The sequence below is a fragment of the Anabrus simplex genome, chromosome 2 (assembly GCF_040414725.1).
Source record: "Anabrus simplex isolate iqAnaSimp1 chromosome 2, ASM4041472v1, whole genome shotgun sequence".
In the NCBI taxonomy this organism is placed as follows: Eukaryota; Metazoa; Arthropoda; class Insecta; order Orthoptera; family Tettigoniidae; genus Anabrus; species Anabrus simplex.
This window is the reverse complement of record NC_090266.1, coordinates 1,019,985,066-1,020,011,628: the sequence shown is the minus strand read 5'-3', so window position 1 is coordinate 1,020,011,628 and position 26,563 is coordinate 1,019,985,066. Positions and strand designations below refer to the sequence as shown.

Sequence of the window (26,563 nt, the reverse complement as noted above, 5' to 3'; positions counted from 1 at the left end):
TTGTATCAATGGTGATGTGCACAAAGGAAATGTTGTGGTTGCATAATTTTTTCAATGAATTTGATGATTGTAATTACGTTAAAGTGCCAATTCTAATTCTTTGTGATAATCAAGGTGCTATACATGTGAGCTCAACTCATGTTGTGTCTGAAAAAACTGAACATATGGATGTTCGCTATTTGTTTGTAAAGGACATTGTGGCCAAGGGATTGGTAAAGTTTGTGTATGTACCATCAGATGAAAATGTGGCAGACGTTTTCACGAAGGCATTGTAAGGGGAGGGAACTTCTAAATTTAGGAACTTGTTAGGACTTGTTGATTAGTGTCCACATGTTTATCTATGTATGTTGCTTATTTTTTCTTATTTGTGTTTGTGGTCAAATTTTTATGACAAGGGGAGGTATTGGGATTAATAATTTTCTTCTGTATTGAGTGTCATTTAAAATTTGACATGATGAGAAAAATAGTTCGTAGTGTGTGTAGTATTTTTCATATCTGGTAGTGTTTTTGATTATTCAACTGTTTTTTTCCAGAGATTGTGTCGCCAACCTTATCACACTGAAACTGCGCTAAATTTATATTTACTCTGTGACTAAAACTGTGATTCTTTTGTTTTTACTTGTGCTGAGTAAATGGCGCGATGTGTTGTTGAGTGTAGAGTTGAGTTGAGATAGAATGTTTTAATAAATTTTTCTAATCAATTATATTATTGAGAGTTGTGCCCAAATTTATTTCTGATAATATGTTTATATAAATCTTAACCGTTTGCACTCGTAATCCAGGTGTCACCCGGCTTTGCTGAATTCCAGCTCCACTCGTATTCCAGGTGTTACCCGGCAACTGTTTTTGTTCACTAATCTCTTTGCTATGACAATTTCTGTGTCTGCATGTGGTGCCACCTGCTAATGTAAACACTGTACTATGTTTATCATTAGGTTATTTACCACTTCTGAACTATCTGTGCACTGTATTCCGTGGAATAGCAATTCATGTTTACATACTGTTTGAGAAAGTTTCCCCTGAATCCAACCCTGGCTTTTTAATTGCCCCACGAACTCACAAAATTGATCACAAATGGAGCTTTGATATTTGCGAAATATTTAGAAATCACAATTCTACTTAGTTTCTCATTGCCACTAATTTGCGAGGAAGGTATGGACTAATGTGAATCCCATAATGCCTTGCATGCTAAATTTGTCTCAAAATGATTAGAATAGTCAGAAACATGTACATTCACTCACTATATATCACACACAGAAAAAGTTTAAATAATGTATAATGCAGTGCAAAAAGTTTTATCTAAATAAATAAAATAGTTTAGAAGTTATAACAGTTTTAAAAATTGTTGTAAAGAGAAGTGTTTCCTTGAGAATTTGCTATGCGAGCTGGCTGAACAACATAGGGATTTTCCTTACGAGTGCAAAGGGTTAATAATTACTTTTCCTAACATTTCTAATAGTGTAGTGTCGAAGTTCTATGTCGGACCACTGCTGCTGGACACCGTTATGTGCCTTACCCAACTAGCAATCAACAGCCAACGGCTGGTAAGTTGTAATACACATTAGTACCGAGTATTGTACCTTTGTCACAACTAATGATCAGCAGCCAACGGCTGATATTGTGGTTTTACGCATTGATGTAGATTACTTGTATCTTTTTCCTTAGACTGCTCTCATGTAAATATGTTAATATAAATCTTTGTAATTACATTTCCTAACATTTCAAATAGTGTAGTGTCAGAATTTCAAGTCGGACCTCTGCTGATGGACGCTGTTATATGCCTTACACAACTAGTAATCAACAGCCAATGGCTGATATGTTGTTATTCATATTAATACCGAACATTGTTCTTCTCGTCAGACTGTTCCTACTGTAAATACGTTAATATTAATTCTTAGTAATTATAATTTAAATATAAATCAGGTATCTGATTTAACCTCGAGGAGGTACAGTGATGGACGATGCCTTCTATGAAAGACAAAACATATCTCTCATTCATATGGTAATAATGATAAAATCCTAATTTTTAAAAATTTTAATGTATTGAATAGGTGAGATTATTAATAAACTAATTATCATCCTACAGTATGGTATCTTCAATACGGATCCATAATGATATTTATCACTTGCAACAAAATTTTTCACCATGACCTGATCTCCAATCTTTAAATTGGTGGGCCTCCGTCCACGATTATACTCAGAACGTTTTGGAATTGTACGGTTAATGCTTCACTATGCTTTCCAATAATAAGTTCACAGTATGTATATATATATATATATATATATATATATATATATATATATCAGTTATTGTTATGTCCTAAATAAATGTATAGAAAAGAGTGAATTTATAGTTAACTCAAGTTTAGTAAGACTCAGCTCGTTATTTCCGGTCCACACCTCAGCAGATTCCTCACCAAACACACATCGATTATTCTCGAAAATGAATGGAGGACAATTAAAATACTGACTCAAAACAGGGCCCCAAATACTCAGTACAATTCATGGGCAGTAGATTGTATCATCAGTTGTGCTGCACAAATATTGAGTGATTCTCAGACAGCTTTGAAAGCAATCCAAGAAAAATATAACTTTCATCCGGTAGCTGTTAATACAAGATCACACATATTAGGCTACAGTAAACATATCTGCATGAAATGGATCCGAGGGCATGACGAAGTAGAAGGAAATGAGAGAGCTGATGAACTTGCCAAAGCAGCTACTACTTCTTCTGGCGATTTGTTGATATACGAAAAGTGCCCTGTCTCTCTTGTAAAAAAGAAACTGAGAGAATATACACAAGATATGTGGAACAACCAATGGATCACCAGCACAAACGGCCGGCTAACAAGGGACTTGTTCTTTCCAAATATTCAACACAGACTACAAAGTAGGTTATTGCAACATGAACATATTATAACTCAGTTCCCGACAGGACATGGAAAATTTGGATCGTAATTCGAGAGGTTTAAAATCAATATTCAGGAGCCCTACAGATGTACCTGTGAAATGCCACACACTGTTCCTCATCTTTTATTTGAGTGTCCAATATTTGACAGGAGTAGAAATGAATTATTAATGCATTTAAGCATGTGTAATATTGAATACCAAGCACCTCTCACTATGTCCGGCTCCATGGCTAAAGGGTTAGCGTGCTGGCCTTTGGTCACAGGGGTCCCAGGTTCGATTCCCGGCAGGGCCAGGAATTTTAACCATCATTGGTTAATTTCGCTGGCACGGGGGCTGGGTGTATATGTTGTATTCATCATCATTTCATCCTCATCATGACGGGCAGGTCGCCTATGGGCGTCAAATCAAAAGACCTGCACCTGGTGAGCCGAACATGTCCTCGGACACTCCCAGCACTAAAAGCCATACACCATTTCATTTACCTCTCACTATGGTATTACAGAGAACATGCTGTTATAAAGTGTTTGTTTAATTTCTCCAACTCATTTATAAGTCAACTCCATTTTAAATGTAATTTTCACGTATTAACTTAGTCTCACTATCTATAGCCCTAATATACTACTAGAAAAATAGGGTTTGTAACTGGATATTCAATAATAATAATAATAATAATAATAATTTTTAAATTCATATAATACTTCTCACATGCACCTTAAAAACATTTCTGAAATAAAATGTCTTGCTTACAGCGCAGTAAAGATAAGTGAAAAAGCACTGTGAGGTGGAATTAATTGCAACCTTACTATGTAACTTGTACAGTCATGTCACTGTGTTTTCCCCACCAAAAAATCACTGAAGGGCTGAAAACTCTACTTATCCCAGTTGACCTCAAAAAGTTGAAAGCATCCCTTTCCAACCTCCACATCAGGAATTAAATTCACAGTGGGAAAAACAAGGAATTGCTTACTCCTACAAGTCGGTGAGGAAAGCAACGGGAAACTACCTCCTCATTTCCCTAGTACGCCTCGTACAGTCATGTCTGTGTTTTCCCCACCAAAAAATCACTGAAGGGCTGAAAACTCTACTTATCCCAGTTGACCTCAAAAAGTTGAAAGCATCCCTTTCCAACCTCCACATCAGGAATTAAATTCACAGTGGGAAGAACAAGGAATTGCTTACTCCTACAAGTCGGTAAGGAAAGCAACGGGAAACTACCTCCTCATTTCCCTAGTACGCCTCTTTAGTGACGCCTAGGCTCTTTATGACAGCTGTTCGCGGAGCTGTGGAGGATCAAACCAGTCTTCGGGCTGAATACCCAAGAACAACAAGTCGGTGGCAGCAATCATAAACAACATCTGAAGTATCAGTTTGAAGAGAGGAATTTCCTTTAAAAAAATAATTATTACAAAAAGGAAGACTGCCACTAACAGAATACATTATTGCAGAGATGCAAAGAGGTTATTTTAGGATATTACTCACCAAACCTGGTTGGGTATCCCTCAGGGTTTTGAGCCGAATATAGTAATCCTTCAATACACTGAAAATGTAGCCCAAATAATGGCTTATCTCAGGCATGCTGAGAACTCTGAAGAGAAAGAGAGAGAGAAAAAAAGAAAGCAATTACAAACAAGACACTTGCCACAGCCTATATTTGCTAGAATGTAAACAAAAATAATTTTTAAAACTCTATAGAACATGCAGCTGTTACTAAAATGGAAGGATCCTAGCATTAAAATATTTAGAGTATTTTTTATAGAAACTTACGCCAGAAGACTGGAAAACATTTCGTTATTAGTAACAAATGCATATATACTAACATGAAGGATCAGTGTAATCATGCAAGCACATTTTTAAAATCAAAATACAAGTGAGGAAAGACTATTGCAGAGTACATTACATTATCTGATATACTACCAATGAAGGACTGTAGAGCACTATTAAGACTTTTAACACTAGCATATTTGTAATGTGTTAAATGCTGTATACTGAACATTTTAGCCATATTTTGAGGCTTTATAATTTCAAAACTTTGAGATAAATGAATTATTCTTGTTGTATCCAAACCTATAACTATCTGCCTCGGTACTGAACTAGTTTAGTTCTTTGATTCTTGTCACTCAAATATAAAACGGGCTAATATATTTATCAATTTTTGAGCTTTTTTAACTTTTTGTTCAATTTTCTTTCCTTCTTATTTACATCTAACATTGTTACATTCGAAAATGTAAGCCTTCACAGCAGGGGTAGAAGACAAAGTCTCCCTCGCCCAAGGGGTTGGCAAAAGTCACACACAAGCCGGTGGAGAAGGCAATGTTGACCAGGGCTGGGAATACATCTCCCAGCCCATCTAAAGAAGGAAAGAAGGAAGAGAAGAAGGACGCCCTTATCAGGTTTTCCCTCACCCCTCCTGCGAATGGGGAAACGCCCTCCGTCTGGAGGGCCTGTGTCAGCACCAGCAGATCCACCTCCTGGGAAACTTGCACACGCCGCTCATAGGAGGAAACCTCACTCACGAGAGAAGGCCAAGGCGTACATCACCTCATCTGGTGACAAAATGATGCACGTTGAGCATCTATCCCCATATTAGTGTAGGTTAAGAAGCGTCTCGTCGCTTAGAACTTAACACTGTAGTAAAGTCCTTACTATGGCATTGTTACAATAGATTCGTAATTGTTATAACAGGCATCTTAACTGAGTTACACCAGCTAATAAATAAGTCATTTCACGATGAGTATAGTCTGTATACAAGAAACTACAGTAATCTCAGACCATGTTATCAGACAGTTTTGAGAAACTTTAGACTATACTCAACAGAACAGGATTATGCTAACCGGGCTTCCAGTGGCGTTGGTATTTTTACTCGTTCTGATACCTACAGTGAAGAGATTCAACTACAAATCCAGCTGCTGGGCTGAGTGGCTCAAGTGGTTGAGATGCTGGCCTTCTGAACCCACTATGAGTCACATTTTACCTGGCATTTGTTCTCTTCACAGACATAGTTATTTCTCGCTGCCCTCTTGATTACTTGGGATTGTTACTCAATGTAAACAGACCGTTATTTTCAATTTTAACACAGTGTATTTGCCCTCGTTTTTCATTGCAACATACTGCACATTTAGACTAAGAGGTCCACAACCTCGCTATAATTACTTATTGTTTTAATTCCATCATGCCTCATTTGTTTTTCATTCTTTTCTTTATTGTATTTTAACATATTCTTTTAGAATCAGTCACGTAAATGTTAACCTTTCTTCACTGAAGATGGCTCAAATGAGCTGAAACATATATGACCAATATTACTCCATCTAAAGATGGAGATATGTATGTACTGAACAGAGGACATATTATATTTCCTTTGTAAAGTGAAAACCGTCAATACAGAATGATTTTAATATCTTTATTATTATTATTATTATTATTAAGAACCCAGCTGGTGGCGGTAGCAGTACGTGTTCTATTGCCTGTCATAACTACGTTTGTAATGTTTATTTCCCACTAGGCCAGCCTCTTAATATAAACACTGTAATTGATCTTATAGATCAGCTCCCAACTCCTTTCCTCTTATTCAGTGATTTTAATGCCCATTACCTAATATGGGGCTACAAAATGCCTTGCCCAAGAGGAAGGAAGTTCTAACAATTAATAGGAGAGCTGGATTTATGCGTTCTGAATACAGGGGAACCAACACATTTCAGCGTATCACACGGTACCATCTCTGGCATTGATGTTGGTCTGTGCTGTCATGTGCTTGTTCACCTCCTTTGGTGGGATACAGGATGACCTCTATGACAGTAACCATTTCCCCATTATTCTTACTTTGTTGAAACAGAAATCAATCAATGCTCCTCCCCAATGGATACTTAAACGTGCTGATTGGCCAAAATTCACTTCACTTGCTGTCTTAACGATGCAAATAACTGGAGCGTAGATGATAATGTAACATATCATATAAGTTATTCTTACTGCTGCTGAGGAGTCCATTCCATCTTTTTCAGGGAATCCTCGTAGAAAACTCGTTCAGTGGTAGAACGAAGAAATTGCAGCAGCTATAAATGAATGACATTACGCTCTTAAACACTATAGTTGGCAGCCTACTGCGGCAAATTTGGTAACATTTTTAAAAAGCCTGCTGTGACGTGACATCATATTCAACAAAGTACGAAAGCTTCATGGGAAAGAAATGTGTTGCCCATGACATCATGTACACTGTCATCTCAAGTATGGACTGAACTTAAACTCATTTTGATAGCACAAGGGCCATCCTCAGTAATGGGAATTTCTATAAGCTTGTGAAAGAAGTATCTCCTGGAAGTCCACCTTTTCAATACCTTATTTTTTGATTTATTAGAAATCAAAAACATAATTACATGTTAAAATTGGGAAATGTTTCGGCTATATCAGCTATGCTATCCTTAACGTTAAGGTTAAAATTGAGGAAGTAGAAATGACTTAAGGCTAAATTTAAGATATTACATAAAAAAAGTTATAACATTTAAAAAATTACAATCACACTTGTTAAGATAACATGAACACTTGGTTGAAAATAACATATGTTGAGTCATAAAATATCTTAGTGATAAATAAAAAAGATAGTAGTTAATATTATTGTGAACATTCAGGTTCACTTGTATTTATGTTCTTAAAACTTGTTTCATCTTGGAATGAAAGTGCTATCACTTGAGGCCGTAATTGTGGCTGTTTAAAATCAGAATAAGTGGCCTTGACTTGTATGCTTTCTGTGGACAAAGTGGAAGAGGGGACTTCCAGAGAAGGTTCTTCCTATGGCTGAATGTAATGTTTTGTACTAGAAATTCTGATTGTGGTAGGGAGTGTCTGAAACGAAAATATGGGGGAAGGGAAATAACATAATTATAAGCTCAGACGAAAATATATGGGGGAAATTAACAGGAGACTGATAAATAGTGTTAGGCTTACCCACTTGTAGTCCACACTTTGCTGCTGACAGCCTAGGTCCCGGAGTATGTAGATGCGGTCGAGGCCAAGGCTGCGCGTCTAGTGTTGTATTTGCTGTGTGTGGACGGGTATGCTGGAGAAGAGGAGGGAGGGAACTATGGTTGTAGGGGGAGGAGGCCTGTCGGTGGGTGACGTTGAAGCCAGAGAGTATTTATCTGTGATTTGAATAGAAGTACCTCTTAATTTCAGTTTATTTAGGAATTGTGGAAGCAGTTCGTAGAGGGGAATATGTAACTCAGTGACGTCATTCAAATTACGATCTCGGTTGCTAAGGCGATCGATATAAACATAGATATTTTCATATTTGTTCATTAACCTACCCTTTTTTAATCTCTTCAAAGAATAGTTAGATCTTGCTTTATAGTAGTATTAGTACATACTGTTTTCCTCATGTGGATACTCATTGCCAAATATATATGGTATTTATTAGAGTTAAAGTGCTCTAAATATCTTGTGGATAAGCATCTCCCTATCTATCTTATATATGAAAAATGACACTGAACAAGCGAGCTTGTAAATCCCTGATCCAGAAAACTGATCTTTTACAGTGTTAACGGTGTTGTGATTTAGAATAACATTCTGGTTTGTGGTACTACTGTAGTAGTGAAAGAAGCAGTGAAATCGTATTTTTTAAATGCATTGGAAATTTGATGTATGCTAGGGCGATGTGAAGGTGGCGAACTTGGTCTTTTTTGGTTTGTCAAGGATCAATGTTAAAATTTGTTTTTGTTCTACTTTATTTATGATTGTGTTGACCATGTTTACTTTATAGCTGTTAAACTTAGCTATATTTCGTATGAACTGCAACTCCTTATTACGGTCCTTGCGTGAAAGGGGGGTTTGAAAGCTCGGTATATTAGGCTGTAATAAGACGCTCTTTTTTGGGCGTCCGGATGAAAGAAATTGTTTTTTATTGCAAACGGTGAAAACGTGGGCTTCCTAAAGATTTGGTAACTAAAGTCGTCTACTTTTTGGGTTATAGTAAAATCTAGGAAATTTATGGAGCCGTTAACTTCAACCTCCAGAGTAAATTTTATTTTTTGATCCAAAGAATTAAGGAAATGTAATATACTGCTACTATTATTGTGGCGTTGATCTATGACTGTGAACGTATCATCAACATAGCGGATCCAGAGCTCTAAACCTTGTATTTTGCTAATAATTTTAGTATGTTCTAAATGGCCTAGGTAAATGTCAGCTAAGACACCTGAGGCTGGAGGATATATTTTTGGTTGAATATAAAAGTTGTTATTAAGAAAGAATCTTGGGATTCTTAAGAATTCATCTATTTCTAGCTTAATGAGGTGACTTTGTCTCCTTAAGTTGTCTTGGATTATTTTAATGGTTTCTTCTATAGGAACGTAAGAATACATATTAAAAATATCGAAAGAACATAAAATATGGTTTGGTGTAACCTTGAACTTTTGTAATTTATAACAGAATTCTATGGAGTTTTTTATGGGAGTAATGTTATTAAAATGATAATGTCTTTTGAGGATATTATGTACATATTGAGAACTTCTGTATATAGGACTGTTTCTGAAATTGGAGGGTCCAATAAATAAAATCCCCAAGTCCATTTTTTCAACTTTTCAGGAAATGAAATACAAAGTTTCAAACTTACACAAAATCTATATTTTTCACTTCTGTAATCCAATTTCCTGTTATATAGAAATATACATATCAACTATTATTTAAAATAACAAAGCTCTTATTAGTAGTGAAATATAGTTTATAAAATGCAAAATACACTCATGGACTTAAGGATTTTTTGGTTTGTATAATGTTTTCCTGTTAATTTTTGGGCTTCAAATGTCACTCGTACTCATCCACATCACCCATTTCATCAGAACTATCAAGACTAGAGTCAGTAGTTTGAAACACACCGCTATAAAACAATCTGTCACTTACTGGCACATACTGGAGCATGTGTTTTAAGTCCTTCACCTTTCCCTCCTTCAATGGCAAGTACGTTCTGTACTTCTGCTTGGGTCTCTAATTCAGCAGGCTATTCTTAGATACACCATATCTATACAGTGACACCTCCTTAAAGCCTGTTCCGTTGGTCTCTTCAGATAATTGCATCTTTCCCCCTGCTTGAAAATGACCCGACGACATTTCAATATACCTGGCAAACTGGGCTTTAATATGCCCCTGTACATTTCCTGATAGTGTAGGACAGGAATGACTCTTTCCTCTTTCCTAGGATCTTCAGAACTACCTGTGAGGGATTTTTGCACAAACACAACATCAAAGGGGTTCTTCTTCTTACACTCCTTTACCATTTTCACATACTTTCCAGGACCATAAACTGTCTCAGACTTCTTTTTGTATTGCTCGATTGCTCAAAAATCTGAATCAATAGGCATCATACTCTGTCCTGGTACAGGGTACACTATTGTTATTTCATCAAGAATCCTCTTAACACATAGCTGATCTAAATAACAAAAGAGATACCTATTCTTGTTTTGCGAGAATGCATTATCACAAAAAAGAACAAGATTCCTTTCTGCTGACTTGTTAACATTAATGTAATCCTCAAGACAGGTTATTACTTCATCAGGGCCCTTTGCAGCAAAATGTTCTGCATACATGTACATAACGGCTTTGTTTGTCTTTATATTATGAATTCCAAATACGTGAATCCACAACTGACGGCGATAATATTCATCTTGCACATTTGTGACAGGTAAGGGCAAATTCTTCTGGAAATCGAAGCAAATGGCAAGAGTATCTAGAGAGTCATCGTTTTTTGCAGCACTGAGTTGCTGAAAAAAAGTTTCTGCATTTCTCTGGTGCTGCTCCAAGCACTTCACCAGATTTTCTTCAGTTCCATCAGTTCCATCACTTTTGGATGATTTAGCTGCATCAATGTCTATTTTGTATCTTGTGCAGATATTACACATATCTTTTCTAGGCAGACCAAACGATATATTAAACTCATGACATAGATGTTGATTCCCATAGGGAATCTGAAATATTTGTCCTGAATGAGTAAATTTATAATACCAATATAAATGGTCCGTCATTGGACATTATAAATTTTCCAGCTAACTCATTCTTGGTTGCCAGCGTTTCGCCCTCGTGTGCTAGGGTGGGCTCATCAGTTGGTACCTAGCACACCTACCAATATGCTGGCTAGTGCATACCGTGGAGGCCACTGCCTATGGGAATCAACATCTATGTCATCTGATGGCCAAGCAGGCATCAATTTTTGATAATGAGACAAAGTCTCTTAGTGCACTGGCACTGCCGGTGGCTCCAGTTAGCCTACGCAGTGGCCTCCACGGTATGCACTAGCCAGCGTATTGGTAGGTGTGCTAGATACCAACTGATGAGCCCACCCTAGCACACGAGGGCGAAACGCTGGCAACCAAGAATGAGTTAGCTGGAAAATTTATTATGTCCAATGACGGACCATTTATATTGGTATTATATTAAACTCAGTCGTAAAAACCCGCCGGAAGAGTTCGTATGAGATGACATTGTCTTTATTTTCTTGATTGTAAGCTTTATGAAGCTTTGAAGTATTCATTTCTGGGCCCAAGAACTTCCTCAGCCTATTGTCTGATCGTGTGTAGTGTGATTCTCTACAGGGCAGATTGTCAATAAAATTTCTAACTTTCTCTAGTGTCTCCTCACTTGTTCTCTGATGATGTTGGTGCTTTCCTCTCATGTCTATTACACTGTTATCTGGTTTCTGCACTTTTGCTACCAGACGATCCCGCTTAATACCAAAAAGAGCAATAAACGCAGAGAGGCACAATGAAATTGTTTGATTGTTGTCTACAGTTACAGAATATCTAAAAACTCGCCTAGGATGGGAAGGAATATCAGATACCCTTGGACGATGTCTTTTCGGTTGAATTAACTGCAGACAGCCTTGTAAATATATGTTCTGCTCCGTGTGTGATTGCAGACTGTTAAATCTGTCGTACAACTTTTTCCTATCAAGCACTGATAATTTACTGGCACACTTGCACCGGCATGGAGGAATGTTCCCCATCACCTTTTTCTCACCGTTTGTGTTCCTGGCTATTTTCCTACTTTGTTTCCAGTTTTTTACATCAAGCTTTCTTTTCTTGCCCACTTTCACATTCTTAACACTTTGAATATTAACAATGTCGTTATATTCTCCTTCTGTAACGGCGCTCCTCTTCATACCATCTGCAGTATCTGATGATCTATAATCAACATTGGCTGTCACAGATTTCTTGCTTTGTTGATGAACAGGACTCTCATGCTCTGCAACAAAAGACACAAGAATGTTTAAGCATAAATACCACAAAAGATAACCCTTTAATTTTGAATTATGGCAAATGAACTTGGGGAGGTAAATACTATATTGCTAAGTGAATTTTCTTTACTGACCTGGTAAATTATCATCCTCTCTTTCTGCAGAAAATATACCAGTTACCATCTCTTCTAACACGACTGATGCCTGGCTGTTTCCTGTTTCAGTGTACAAGATACCCTCTTTTCTCAAGCCACTCTCTTCCATATTTCCATTGTCTTCTTGTAACTGAATAACGGTGGATATCTCGGCTTGCTCTGTAGTATCTCGCACAGATTCATTGTCGTGTTCTTTGAAGGTGTCCTCAAAGACCATCAATATTCTCTCTGAACATTAAACCGAAAGATGAAATATGTTTGTATACAGATACTTTTATAGTCTAAACTTTCAGTAAAACCATATGAATGAACTGGAATAAAGCAAAACTATGAGTTTCTTGTACATACCTATTTCATCTGCACCTAACACGTACTTCGACATCTTCCTCACTATTGAAATAATAACATTAAGTTATTTATTAGACCACCTAATCAATACAAAATCGTCTTGGATGATTTACATAAATTTGTTAGCTAATAGTGTCTTTTGTTGCAGAGCATGAGAGTCCTGTTCATCAACAAAGCAAGAAATCTGTGACAGCCAATGTTGATTATAGATCATCAGATACTGCAGATGGTATGAAGAGGAGCGCCGTTACAGAAGGAGAATATAACGACATTGTTAATATTGACAACAATATCTAGGATGGGAAGAGGGAAATGTTGGATTTATTTCAATGGATTTAGTAGACTTAGGGATTTCTTTCGTTGCCTTGCGTGGACTTGGGGATTTATTTCGCTGCATTGAGTGGACTTGGGGATTTCTTTGGACTTATGGATTTCTTAAATTTAATTACTAGAAAGTACAAATTATACTTATGCAAGTTACATAGACTTAGGTTTATGTATCGTTGAAACTGATTGGAGATTTGAAAAGAGCGGGAAATTTTGGTCTGGAAACATGCATTATCTACATTTGTCAAAAAAATGGACTTAGTGATTTTATTTATTGGACCCTCCAATTAATAACTGGTCTGATGGGGACCCCGGCCTTATGTATCTTTGGTAGAGCTCTGGCTGTGGGTAAGCCAGGGTTCATATTAATCAACTTTTTAGATTCTTGCTCATTTAGCAAGGACATTGTGTTCTTTAAAGGAGACTTAAGATCTCACTGTATGCAGGTTGTAGGATCTTTATCTACTATTGAAAAAGTATAGACACTAAAAAATGCTTCTGTCTTAGAGATATAGTCTTTTTTGTTGATGATGACTGTAGTGTGATTTTTATTGGCTTTGGTGACTATCACGCCATTCTGTTTTATTTTGTTTTTTTAATTTCTTGTTGTATCAGGCGTTATGGGAAGATATAGCTTTGATTTTGTTTATCACATTAGGAAGCTTTTTTCCTGATCTACGTTTAAGGTCATTCTGCTGTTCTATAGAAAGTTTTGACAAGTTAGATTCTGTTTCAGCAATAGTAGTAATGATGTTGTTATCTTCGTGAGAGTTAGGCCAATTAAACTTAGAACCTTTGTTGAGAATATTTAACACTACTTCCGTAAAGTGAACTTTAGCCAGATTGTCAAGAAAACTTTGTTTTTTAATGTCTATGCTTTACTTTTGTTATTTTCATGCAAGGACTGCAATAAGGAGTTGCAATTCATACAAAATATAGCTAAGTTTAATGGCTATAAAGTAAACGCGGTCAACAAAATTATAAATAAAGTAGAACAAAAACAAATTTTAACGTTGATCCCTGACAAACCCAAAAAGACCAAGTACGCAACCTTCACTTATAATAGCCCTAGCATACATTAAATTTCCAATGCATTTAAAAAATAGATTTCACTGCTTCTTTCACTACTACAGTAGTAACACAAACCAGAATCTTTTTCTAAATCACAACACTGTCAACCCCATAAAAGATTGGTTTTCTGGATCAGGCATTTACAAGCTCACTTGCTCACAGTGCCATTTTTCATATATACGACAGACAGGGAGCAGCTTTTCCGCAAAATATTTAGAGCACTTTAACTCTAATAAATACTACAGATATTCGGCAATGAGTATCCACATGAGGGAAACAGGACATACTTATACTATTATAGAAAAAGATCTAACTATTTTAAAGGGATTAAAAAAGGGTAGGTTAATGAACAAATATGAAAATATTTATATTGATCGCCTTAACAACCGAGATCGTAATTTGAATGACGTCACTGAGTTACGTAGTCCCCTCTGTAGACTGCTTCCACAATTCCTAAATAAATTTAAATTACGAGATACTTCTACTCAAATCACAGACAAATACTCTCTGGCCCGGTTTCTTCAACTCTACGTTGAAGTTTGCTTAACAAATGTTAACTAACAATTGTTATTAATTTAACACTTCGTTTAAAAGTATCCTGTTTCACGAACATATTTCCAACATTTGTTACGAAACAATTGTTAAAGACAAATTAACACATTTCCGTAAGATTTCTGAACGCGTTTGGCAGTGAGCGTCTTTTGTTTCTTTACATATAGCGCTCCTAGTGACGTGTTGAAATAGTATTTTGTCACACCACGGCCGACTTGATGCGTCGCTCTAGCTAGCTCCTTACCGGCCTTGACAATCGGGTCCACGTACTGTAATCGGAGTAGTTACACAACTCGACACGTGGCGCTGGCGGCCGACCTATTTTCGGTAGAAATGCATACTTCTTTATGGAAAATTTATTGACTTTGGTTGCCGATTTATCGTAATTTAGAGCTATGGAGAATATTACATGGGTTAATACTGTTAAAATGATTAATCTTAAAGGTTACTTTCGTTGATATTTGCCAAAATGATGTCGTGAAATGAAACTGCGGGGAGATGACTTAGTCCAGCTGACGTTCTGATATTGACTCTGATTGCCGATGTATCTTAATTTAGGGAATAAAATAGTATGTTACATTGACTAATATTGTTAAAATGATTAATCCTAAAGGCTACTTTCATTGATATGTGCCAAAACAACGTCGTGAAATGAAACTGCGGAGGATGGAGTAGTCCAACTGACGTTCCTTAATTGTGAGTAATAATAGTAATCGTTTTTATTATCATGGCATTTAGATACATAGCAGAACTTACCACAATGCTTTTGTCTTCTGATGTTAATATCGAGATTAAGAGTCATTGTTCAATTAGAGTTTTAAAATTCTTCAAGCGCTGCTCTCAGGAAGGGGGCTGGACAAAACATAAGAGTCTTACTTTTTCCATATTCGTTGTATGCAGAACATAAATATTTTGACTCAAACATGTTTAAATGTTAATTTCAATATATATAGTTTCAGATTATGTTTCATTCATGCCTTTCACTAGAATATTAAATACCGGGCAAGCTGGCCATGCTAAATTCAGAAAATAAATTTTACTTGAAATGCAGTAGGGTGGAACAAGTTGGCCGCGCGGCGTGCAGCTGTGAGCTTGCATCCGGGAGATAGTGGGTTCGAACCCCACTGTCGGCAGCTCTGGAGACGGTTTTCCGTGGTTTCCCATTTTCACATCAGGCTGTACCTCAATTAAGGCCACGGCCGATTCCTTCCCACTGCTAGCCCTTTCCTATTCCACTGGCGTCATAAGACCTATCTGTGTCGGTGCGACGTAAAACAAATAGCGAAAGAAGAAGAATTTTAAATAAAAATTCAGTGAGAGAAAAGTATTTTGAGTAAATAAAATGTAAACTGTTCTCTGCTCGATGATGCTGATGATGATGCTTGTAGTCTAAAGGGGCCTAACATCTAGGTCATCGGCCCCATTGCTCAGGTAACAACACTTCATACGCTGGCCTTACCGTCATAGCAGTAGTGATTCTTACTTGTCAATGTTTAAATGTTAAAGTTCAGATTATCTTGAACAAAAATGTGTTGTGTTGCTGTCATATGGCAAATACGACACCGCCTAAAGGATTATTCTATGTAAGAAAATTCATGGGTAAAAATGATTAGCGGCCACTCACGGAGGCCCGGGTTCGATTCCTGGCCCTGCCACGAAATTTCAAAAGTGGTACGAAGGCTGGAACGGGGTCCACTCAGCCTTGGGAGGTCAACTGTGTAGAGGGTGGTATCGATTCCCACCTCAGACATCCTCGAAGTGGTTTCAAGTAGTTTCCCACTTCTCCTCCAAGCAAATGCCGGGATGGTAACTAACTTAAGGCCACGGCTGATGCCTTCCCTCTTCCTTGGATATGCCTTCCAATCTTCCCATCCCCGACACAAGGCCCCTGTTCAGCATAGAAGTTGCGGCCACCTGGGCGAGGTACTGGTCATCCTTCCCAGTTGTATCCCCCGACCCGCAGTCTCACGCTCCACGATACTACCCTTGAGGTGGTAGAGGTGGGATCCCTCACTGAGTCCGAGAGAAAAGCCAACGTTGGAGGGGTAAACAGAGTAAGAAAAGAGAGAAAGAACGAAGGTAAATACCCGACATAGAAACGGAAAACTAAGACGTAGTTTTGTCCTGGTCTACAGAGAATTCGTAAAATGATAGTGTCCCTTTGCTTTTTTTTCCTGTTCGGAATACAAAAAAGGCACACAGCAATATATATTCGAATATTTCCTAACACAGTTAAAGAAAAGCAAATCAACACACCATTAAAAAACGAATTAGCACATAAATTAAAATCCTTGCTCAGGACGAAGTTACAGCGAGAAATCACTTTGTTCTTGTTTCCATAAAATTTCTGCTCGAAGTACGAAAAGGTGCACGAGAATGTCTCAAATTCCAAGATTTGTAAACACAATTTAAAAAAATATAATCACCACACTACACAATAAAAAATAAACTCACTAGCGCACAACTATCAGATTTCATTATCAAGCCAACAAGCACCTCATTGCGAACACATTGCTAACATTTACGACAGCAAAACCAAAAAATAAAACTGGAAATGTGGCAATTTGCGGTATACAGCATCCTGTCAATGGGTAGTAGGCCAGCGCTCCAGCGGCATTATGGTGAAACTTTCCAATTACAGCTTTATGCTGGGCTTCACAAGCGATTGTCAAGGCCGGTATAAGGAGCGCAGCGAGGTATCCAGTCGGCCGTGGTCACACAGACACATGGTTGACATTATTATAGGTTATGGTTAGCGGAGACCGCTAAGAAGTAAACATGTCAAGTAAGAGGCAACAACAGCGTTATTATGATGAATGCGAGACAAATGTTATAGTTTTAATTTAAAATTATGCGAGTGTGCTTAAAATATGAAATAACGGACTGTTATATCACAACATTCTATATAGCCTATTCTTGTACGAGTGCAAACTAAAGTTCCTACATCACCGGGAAAATGTGATAATTGATATGTTTTGAATGATTTTCGGGCATTCTTTTATTGCGGGGAAAATAATGTTGTGCCTTTTTAATGCTGCAATGGCAGCAAGAATTCTTTGTAGAATTCTACACATTCTTTTCTTGCCCTCGTGAACATAGTCGCCTACAATTAGGCCTTTTTTCTTTTGAAATAAATACTATTTGTTCGGGATGTCGACCTATGAAGATCTTTTGCCCCTACAATTAGGCCTACATGGAAAGTGTCTCGAGGTCAGATGTCATTACAAACCTCCGCTTCGGACGAAGTGGAGGTGATATAACACTAAAGGCGAACAAATTTTACTTATACATGTCAGGTCTGCAACCTAATAACTTCTGAAAAATTGATGAAACCTCGATTCCAATGCAAGGCGTATATATTTAGGAGTTGTGGCATAGTGTTCATCGTACTTGTCTGCGAGCGTCGTAGACGTGAGTTCGAGTCTCGTTTCAGGGAACGTTATTTAAAAATTGGAACAAAAATATTACGCAAATTGCAGTACCGGTACACTTTGTTTTCTACCTGAAATTAATATAGGTCTAAACGTTCTCACAGTTACTGCTGGATCTCTTCTCAATCTGTTTATCCTCCAGAGTCGGTTTTTCCCTCGGACTCAACGAGGGATCCCACCTCTACCGTCTTAAGGACAGTGCCCTGGAGCTTCAGACTTTGGGTCGGGGGATACAATTGGGGAGAATGATCAGTACCCCCCAGGCGGCCTCACCTGCTATGCTGAACAGGGGCCTTGTGGAGGGATGGAAAGAAGATTGGATGGGACAGGGAAGGAAGCGGCCGTGGCCTTAAGTTAGGTACCATCCCGGCATTTGCCTGGAGGAGAAGTGGGAACCCACGGAAAACCACTTCGAGGATGGCTGAGGTGGGAATCGAACCTTCCTTTCCTCAGTTGACCTCCCGAGGCTGAGTGGACCCCGTTCCAGCCCTCATACCACTTTTCAAATTTCCTGGCAGAGCCAGGAATCGAACCCGGACCTCTGGGGGGTGGCAGCTAATCACGCTAACCACTACACCACAGAGGCGGACTATATTAATTAGAGGTAGGAAATAAAATTCCACTGCAATTTGATCATTACTTTTATTCGCATTTTTACCTTCACATTCCCTGAAATAATTAATTATATTTGAATTTTTAAAAAGTGTTCTAACGCGGGACTCGAACTCTCATCGTCGTGGTTCGTAGACAAGTACGATGACCACTCGGCCATTGCTACACCTGACTGGTGTGCAACTTTTAAAGTATATACGCGGTGCTTTACAATCGGGAATTCGTATTTTTTTCGGAAATTATTAGGTTACGGACCTAACAAGTACAAGTTAACTGTGTTCGCATTTTAGTGTTCTATCCCCTCCACGTGGTCCGAAGCGGATCCTGCCTCATGACATTTGTCCTCATTTATTTCGAAAACGAAACTGTACGGTATTGACCCAAACCCTTCTACACGAGTTACTGTTGAGTGTCCCCTAGCAGGTACATTAAGCTAGTTGAAATCGATTGGACGCAGGGTCTAACCCATCCTTGTAAAGTCTATAAGCAACTGCTGCACTGGAGAGATTAGTAAGTTGCAATCTGTTGGAAACTCTAACCTATATCGTCTAGTAGGTACCTTGTTCATTACGGCTTCGGTAATTAGAAATCTTTCTTCTGACAACTCTAAAAGGTCGTTATTTCTTAGTATGGGTCGTCCTTTGCCGTCTTCAGTTTTTAAATAGTCCTCATACAGCAGTAAAGCTTCAAACTTACGTCTTCTACATGTCTCCATTTTGAAATTTTAGCAACTGTTAAGAGGTTTAACACAGGGGTGCTGCTCGGTTAATTTAACACGAGATTTAACAATTGTTAGAGTTAACAATTCTTGATGAGACAACCATTTTGTTAAATTGTGTGTTAAGTCTCCTTAACAGCAGTGTTAACGCTTAACATTCGTTGAAGAAACCGGGCCTCTGGCTTCAACGTCACCCACCGACAGGACTCCTTCCCCTACAACCATAGTTCCCTCCCTCCTCTTCTCCAGAATACCCGTCCACACACAGCAAATACAACACTAGATGCGCAGCCTTGGCCTCGACTGCATCTACATACTTCGGGACCTAGGATGTCAGCAGCAAAGTGTAGACGACCAAAACTCCCTACCACAATAGGAATTTCTAGTACAAAACATAACATTCAGCCATAGGAAGAACCTTCTCTGAAAGTCCCATCTTCCACTTTGTCCACAGGAAGCATACAAGTTAAGCCCACTTATTTTGATTTTAAACAGCCACAATTATGACCTCAAGTGATAGCACTTTCATTCCAACAAGAAACAAGTTTTAAGAATACCAATATAAATGGTCCGTTATTGGACATTATAAATTTTCCAGCTAGCTCATTCCTGGTTGCCCGTGTTTCGCCCCAGTGTGCTAAGTTGGACTCATCAATTGGTCAATAGCACACCCACCAAGACTCATGGCTAGTGCATACCGTGGAGGCTACTGTGTAGACTACTTGTAGCCACCAGCAGTGCCAATGCACTATGAGAGACTTCATCTCATTACCAAAAATTGATGCCTGCCTGGCCATCAGATGATATAGATGTTGATTCCCATAGAGAACCTGAAATATTTGTCCCGAATGAGTAAATTTATAATACCAATACCAATTTACTCATTCGGGACGAATGTAATATATTGAATAGGTTGAATATTTTAATAAACTTGATTGTTTTAAGATAGTATATAAATTTTCAATACGGACCTACCATGAAATTTATTACATGAGATGTCGCTACTATCGACTGATGTTGCACCCTCTAGGGTGAAGATGAACTACTCATCTTTAAAGTAATATTGTACTTCAAGGTTTCCTAAACTGAATTGTTTATTGATTGTCTTAGGTATTCTAAAGTTATCAACACTTCTATCTCTTCCCGCAAAATTAATTTGTTAGTCAATTAGAAAATTTGTACATGTACTTAAGTAACCAATCACAGTTTTTGACATATATTAAATTAACCAATAGAATGGGGTGTTGGTCAGGGTTTCTACCCTGAGAAATCTGGAACCTTCCTCTCCGCTTTAAAATCTGTGACATTTCGGGTCACGTCTTTTGTGATTGCTCCAGTCTAGTGTGTTCATTGGAGGCAGGGGCAAAGGGCCCCCTCGGCCATCTTCGGGAGGTCCAGCAGCTCAAGGTAATGGCAGATTCTGCTTAACAACATAATAGTCTTTGAAAGCTAGCTCGAGGGGAAGGTTTCAAATTTTTTTCACAATGTAACTTTTATTAACGTAAATTCTCAAAAAGCCTAAAGAAAATAAATATAGAGTGATAAAGAGTGATAACATCTTGTATTCCCCTTCATTCTAGTGTCGAGGTTATGATTTGGTAACCTTTAAAATCTATCTAAGTAGTAACTTAAATATTTCTCTCCATGTAGTCACCTCCATAGTATAGGCTTAGCCTCTGTAACGTTGGGCCATAAGCCCAAATAGGGTTGTTAAAACATTGTTATCCAATCTCATGAGCTAGTTCTGTACCTGATTTGTTATTTGCTTAGCAAAGTGTAAAGTTTAAAATTTGAAAAGAAAATACAAGAAAAAGAAATACAGCTTCAATTTCAAAGTTGTAAATTAATCTTCTGACTTTTCTATATCCACCCATTCATGCCTGCACATTCTTTCACCTCTGTAAACCACGGTATCTCCGTAACAACACTGATTCGAGCTTGATACTTGCATAATTTAACCATAGCTTAAAGAACATTATTTTCAAATTATCAAAGTCTATTACACTCCCGTCAAAATCCACCCTATAACTTGAAACAATTTCAAAAGTCTATCACATTCGTCGATTTTGCCTTGGTCATAGATTGTATCTTCTCTCTTCCTCAACATTGCTGGATGTGCTCTCCTCCTCTTGACCGGATCGTGCCGTGTCGGAGGTTGGGGTTGCCTTGCGGCCAGCCTCTACCTCGATAGTCGATGCGTTCTCCTTATGACCAGATTGTGCTGTCATTAGTAGCTTCTCCTCTGGGTGGACCCGCCATGGTAGTACCAGGCTTACTCTGTATGCGCAGCGATTGGGTGACTTGCCGCAACTCTGATGCATGGACTTTGACAGGAGGTTTGGTCTTTAGTAAGTGGACCCCATGGCCCAGCTGCTTATCCACCTCAACGGGACCAACCCACTTAGGTGCGCGACCTGCGTGAAACCCTCCAATCTTATTACTGACTGGGTGGTTACGTCGCAGTACTTGATGGCCTGGTAGGAAGATCTGGGTCTCTTCGACGTCTTGAGCCTTGGCCAGGGTAAGGGATCTCTTCTCGGCCAAAACTTGCTTCTCCTTGATGTCTTGCTGCTGCTTATGCTGCCACTTTGCCAGGGAAACAGCTGCATCGTCTTGACCAGAAGTGGGTGATGGACGAATCTCCCAATCAACGGTGCCATATAGCTGTTGACCAAGGAACAGCTCCGCTGGGGAACAGCCAGCGACACGGTTGATGCGTTGTCACAGGGCAAAGAGCGACTGTGGTATCTGACGGTTCCACAGTCGATGTTCCTTGTCTATTAGGTGGTCCCATTGCAACCTTTTTAGCTCCTGGTTCCATAGTTCCGTTGGAATGGCCCTTGGGTTGCAGATAGGGGTGGTCCAGTGCTCCATACCCCATTCCGTAATTTGCTGCCACTTCCTTGACGTGAACTGACTCCCATTGTCTGACAGAATGCACCATGGATAACCGTAGCGGCTGAATACCTCATCTTGTAGAAGACTGGTGACGCGTCCCGTCGTGGCTTCTGGTATCGTAAAGGCCTCAATCCATCTTATGAAGAGGTCAGTGTTACTAGGAGTCCTGTTTTACCCCATGGTGTTCTAGGATAAGGACCCATCAAGTCCAGGGCTATGACCTCCCAAGGGCATTGCGGCCATCTTCCTCGTTGACTGGAATCTATCTTCCTGTTGCTCGCCTGGGTGCAGGGATAGAAGAAGCACACCTTCACATAGTCCAGGATGTCTTTCCGCATGTTGACCCAGAAGAATCTTCGTTGGATAGACTGATATGTCCCTTCGCCTCCTAGATGTCCGGCTTCAGTACTGTCATGGAACTTTTTGAGGATGTCCATCGTGTGCTGTCTAGGGATCACCACTACCGCAGGCGTGTCGGAGAGGTGCGATCTGTACATCAAGAGTCCTCCGTCGACCCGGAAATTCTTGTAGTACCATCTTGAATTCCCTCGGGACAAGTCGACTATCGGTGTTCTGTCTCCCAATCCACTGTGTCATGGTCCTACAGAGCTTGTCTTGTTCTTGTAATTGTTTAATTACGTCCAGATCTAGTTCCTTCTTGATGGTCATAAGAACAGTTTCCTTGGGCTCACTCTGGTGTTTTTGTGGGAACTCCTTCTCTGGTGCTCCTAGCTTCAGGTTCCATCATCAGGTGCCTAGATAAACTGTCTGCACCTATGTTCATTGGTCCTGGGACATGACCCACATCAAAGTTAAATTCTGCCATTAACAGAGCCCATTGCATCAATTTAGATTTTGAGCCAGAGACAGAGTTCAACCATTTGAGAGCTGCGTTATCGGTGTAGAGCTGTAACATCCTTCCCATCAAGTAGCATCTGAATTTGCCCATGGCCCACACCATGGCTAAGGCTTCCTTCTCGGCCGTGCAGTAGCGTTGTTTGGTGGGAGACAGCTTTCTGCTGGCATACTCGATGATGTCCCTTCCGCCGTCACTCCTCTCCAAGAATAACACTGCTCCCAGGCTGGAATCGCTGGCATCTGTCTGCAGGCACATCATCCATTGAGGGTCGGGATGGGCTAGACCGGGAGCGTTGCATATCGCAGCCTTAATGCCTTGGAATGCTGCCTCTTCCTTGCTGGTCCATCGGAACGGGCGGTTGTTATGGAGTAGATCGGTGAGTAGTATTGCCTTGTCTTCAAAGTGTGGCACGAAACTGCTATACCATCCACACAAGCCAAGGAGCTGACGTACTTGTCGCTTATTCCCTGGGCGCTCAGCTTCTTCGATAGCTCGATTCTTCTCCGGTTGCCTTTCTAAGCCTTCAGATGTTAGGACATGGCCAAGATATTCTACGCGCGACTGGCCGAAGTGGCACTTCTCCAATTGGCAAGTCAGTCCGTGAATCTTCAGTCGTTCCAGCACTCTCCTCAGATGTACAAGATGTTCTTGCTGTGAATTAAAATGTCATCGAGATACACCTGGCAGAAATCTCTAACATATCCTGATAATACCTTATCCATCAGCTGCATGAAGAGTGCAGGAGCAATCTTCAATCCAAAAGGCATTACTGTAAACTGGTACAATCCTCTCAATGTCATGAAGGCGGTCAGTGGTCTAGAATTTTTCTCGACCTCCACTTGGCCAGTATCCAGAGTTGAGATCCAGAGTGCTGAAAATCCTAGACCCACTTACTTGTTTCAAGGAGTCTTTCAGGTCAGGTATGGGGTAGGAGTCACTGTCTTCTCGTTCAACTTGTGGAAGTCCACACACACTCGATAATCCACATTCTTCTTTTTTGGTAGGACCATAGTCAAAGCCAAACAGGATGTAGAGGGTTCAATGAGACCTTGCCCTTCCATCTCTTGGATCTTCTGAATGACGAAGTTGCGCTTATCTGGGTTGATTGGATATGGAAGTTGCTTTATGGGTGAGAAAGTGCTGCATTCAATGGTGTGTGTTACAGTGGTAGTCCGTCCTATTTTATTGGAGATGACTTCTGGAAAGTTCTTTAAGGCGCGTCTCAGCTCCTCTTCTTCACTTGGTTGAAGATGCGTTAACTGGATATCTCCCAGGACTGCCAGCAGAAATAGGGCTCCCAAAATTTCCCTCAACGGCAGAGATACGGCTTTCAAAATTTCCCTCGATAGTGGAAATTCTCCCCTCAACCTGTTGCTTTATGCTTGAAACCTGGATTTCCACCTCCTCCTTGAGGTTCGAGATGCCCCTTCCAGCTAGTTTGCCCTACTATCGATCTGTTCAACCTGTCCCGGCCTTGACCTGATGTCCGATATCTGCTGCATTAATCGATTGGTGACGTTGCTAATTTGCAATGAAATTTTCTCGTCTATGGTTGAAATTTTTTATTCTAGGCATTGTTCTACTTTGAAAACCTGTGTGTTACTTCTGATATTCGTCCAGTTAAAACTGTATTAGCTTGAGAAATTTTGTCGTTTACTTTCGAAATGGTTGGCTGCAATCTTTTCTGTTTGGCCACGAATGACGTCTGAAATCTTGTCATTTACTTTCAAAACATTGTCTGTTAAGGTAGAATTGAGTGTCTGTATCATGTTCGTTAACTTCGAACACATTTTTGTTATATTTACCTCTTCTTCTGATGACAATTCTGGATCTTCGTCGACATCGATGAAAAACTTTTCGGGATCTTCACCTTTCTCGAAGAGATCTTCTCGTAACCACGTCTGCAGCGATTTCTTCTTGCCGTCCATCGGAAGATTTCTCTTGGTGAGTTCGTCTTTGAGTTGTTGTACAGACATATTTTCTAGAATCGCTTACATTTTGTTCTATTTCACACTTAAACTTGTATTCACTCGAAAATTATTCTTACATCCTGTCACAACTTTTATTATAATTTGGATCCACCTTATTCAATACATAAAAACTGTTGTTTAGATGAAATTACAATATATATTTCAATCAGAACTAGTTTCGACGCCCTTTTTGCGTCATTATCAGCTGATATAGGTTCTTGGAAAAATTGGCAATTAATAATGACGCAAAAAAGGGCGTCGAAACTAGTTCTGATTGAAATATATGTTGTAATATCATCTAAACAACAGTTTTTATGTATTGAATAAGGTGGATCCAAATTATAATAAAAGTTCTAATCCTGGTTCAATACGGACAAACAATGAAATTTATTAATTTAATCCTGTCACAGTCGCCAATGATGTATTCACAAAGACGCACATAAAATGCTGTCAGTTGTATACCCTAATTTTATTTACAAAACATTATACATTTTTCACACACATCAATAAACCACTATTCTGAACAACTGCCTATCGCGAAGCATAAAAGAAGACTGCACCAGAGGCATGTCAACTACCAACTCATAATAATAATAATGCTATTTGCTTTACGTCCCACTAACTACTTTTACGGTCTTCGGAGACACCGAGGTGCCGGAATTTAGTCCCGCAGGAGTTCTTTTACGTGCCAGTAAATCTACCGACACAGGGCTGTCGTATTTGAGCACCTTCAAATACCACCGGACTGAGCCAGGATCGAACCTGCCAAGTTGGGGTTAGAAGGCCAGCGCCTTAACCGTCTGAGCCACTCACCTTGGCACTACCAACTCAACAAAATCAATTCACATACTTCAAACACTCGCCAACACAACTTTTACACAAGTCTCATCAAAACAACTCCTGTTAAACAATAACTCAACTCCACCATCAAGACTGTCTCCTTATATATTGCCTGGCCAGATTTGTAGAAGGATATGTCACAACATATCTTCTTCTCGTGAATTCTAGTGTCCAATAGCATAGTTACAATGTAAGGAAGGTTCTACATAGTTCTCGTCATACATTCTGGATATTATGGTGTGTTGCACAATATTGTAGTGGATTATACATCATATATACAGGTAATAATAATTTACATACTATTAATTAAGGGTTCTTACATTAACTAAACTCACATATATATATACAGCACGTTTCATGACAACCTCACAAATAATACGATCGTCCGTAATTAATAATAATAATAATAATAATAATAATAATAATAATAATAAATGGATGTAAAGATTTCATAGCCATAAGCCACAGCCATAAGTAATAATAATAATAATAATAATAATAATAATAATAACAACAACAATAATAATAATAATAATAATAATAATAATAATAATAAGCTCAAAAAGCTGTTAAACAACTTAAAAACAATAAAGCTGTTGGATTAGATGGAATTCTGACTGAAATCTTCAAAGAAGGTGGCCGAATATTTGCTGAACATACA

The 26,563-nt window shown here is 38.9% G+C and overlaps 1 protein-coding gene across 1 annotated transcript in view; it reads right to left on the bottom strand.

The window, feature by feature from the left end:
• Positions 1–26,563, bottom strand: part of LOC136864637 (reticulophagy regulator 3) — a 283,122-nt gene that overhangs the window by 160,458 nt on the left and 96,101 nt on the right. The window contains exon 3 of the mRNA XM_068226366.1: positions 4,390–4,495. Within this exon, the coding sequence (XP_068082467.1) occupies positions 4,390–4,495 (106 nt within the window). The remainder of the gene's footprint in view (positions 1–4,389; positions 4,496–26,563) is intronic.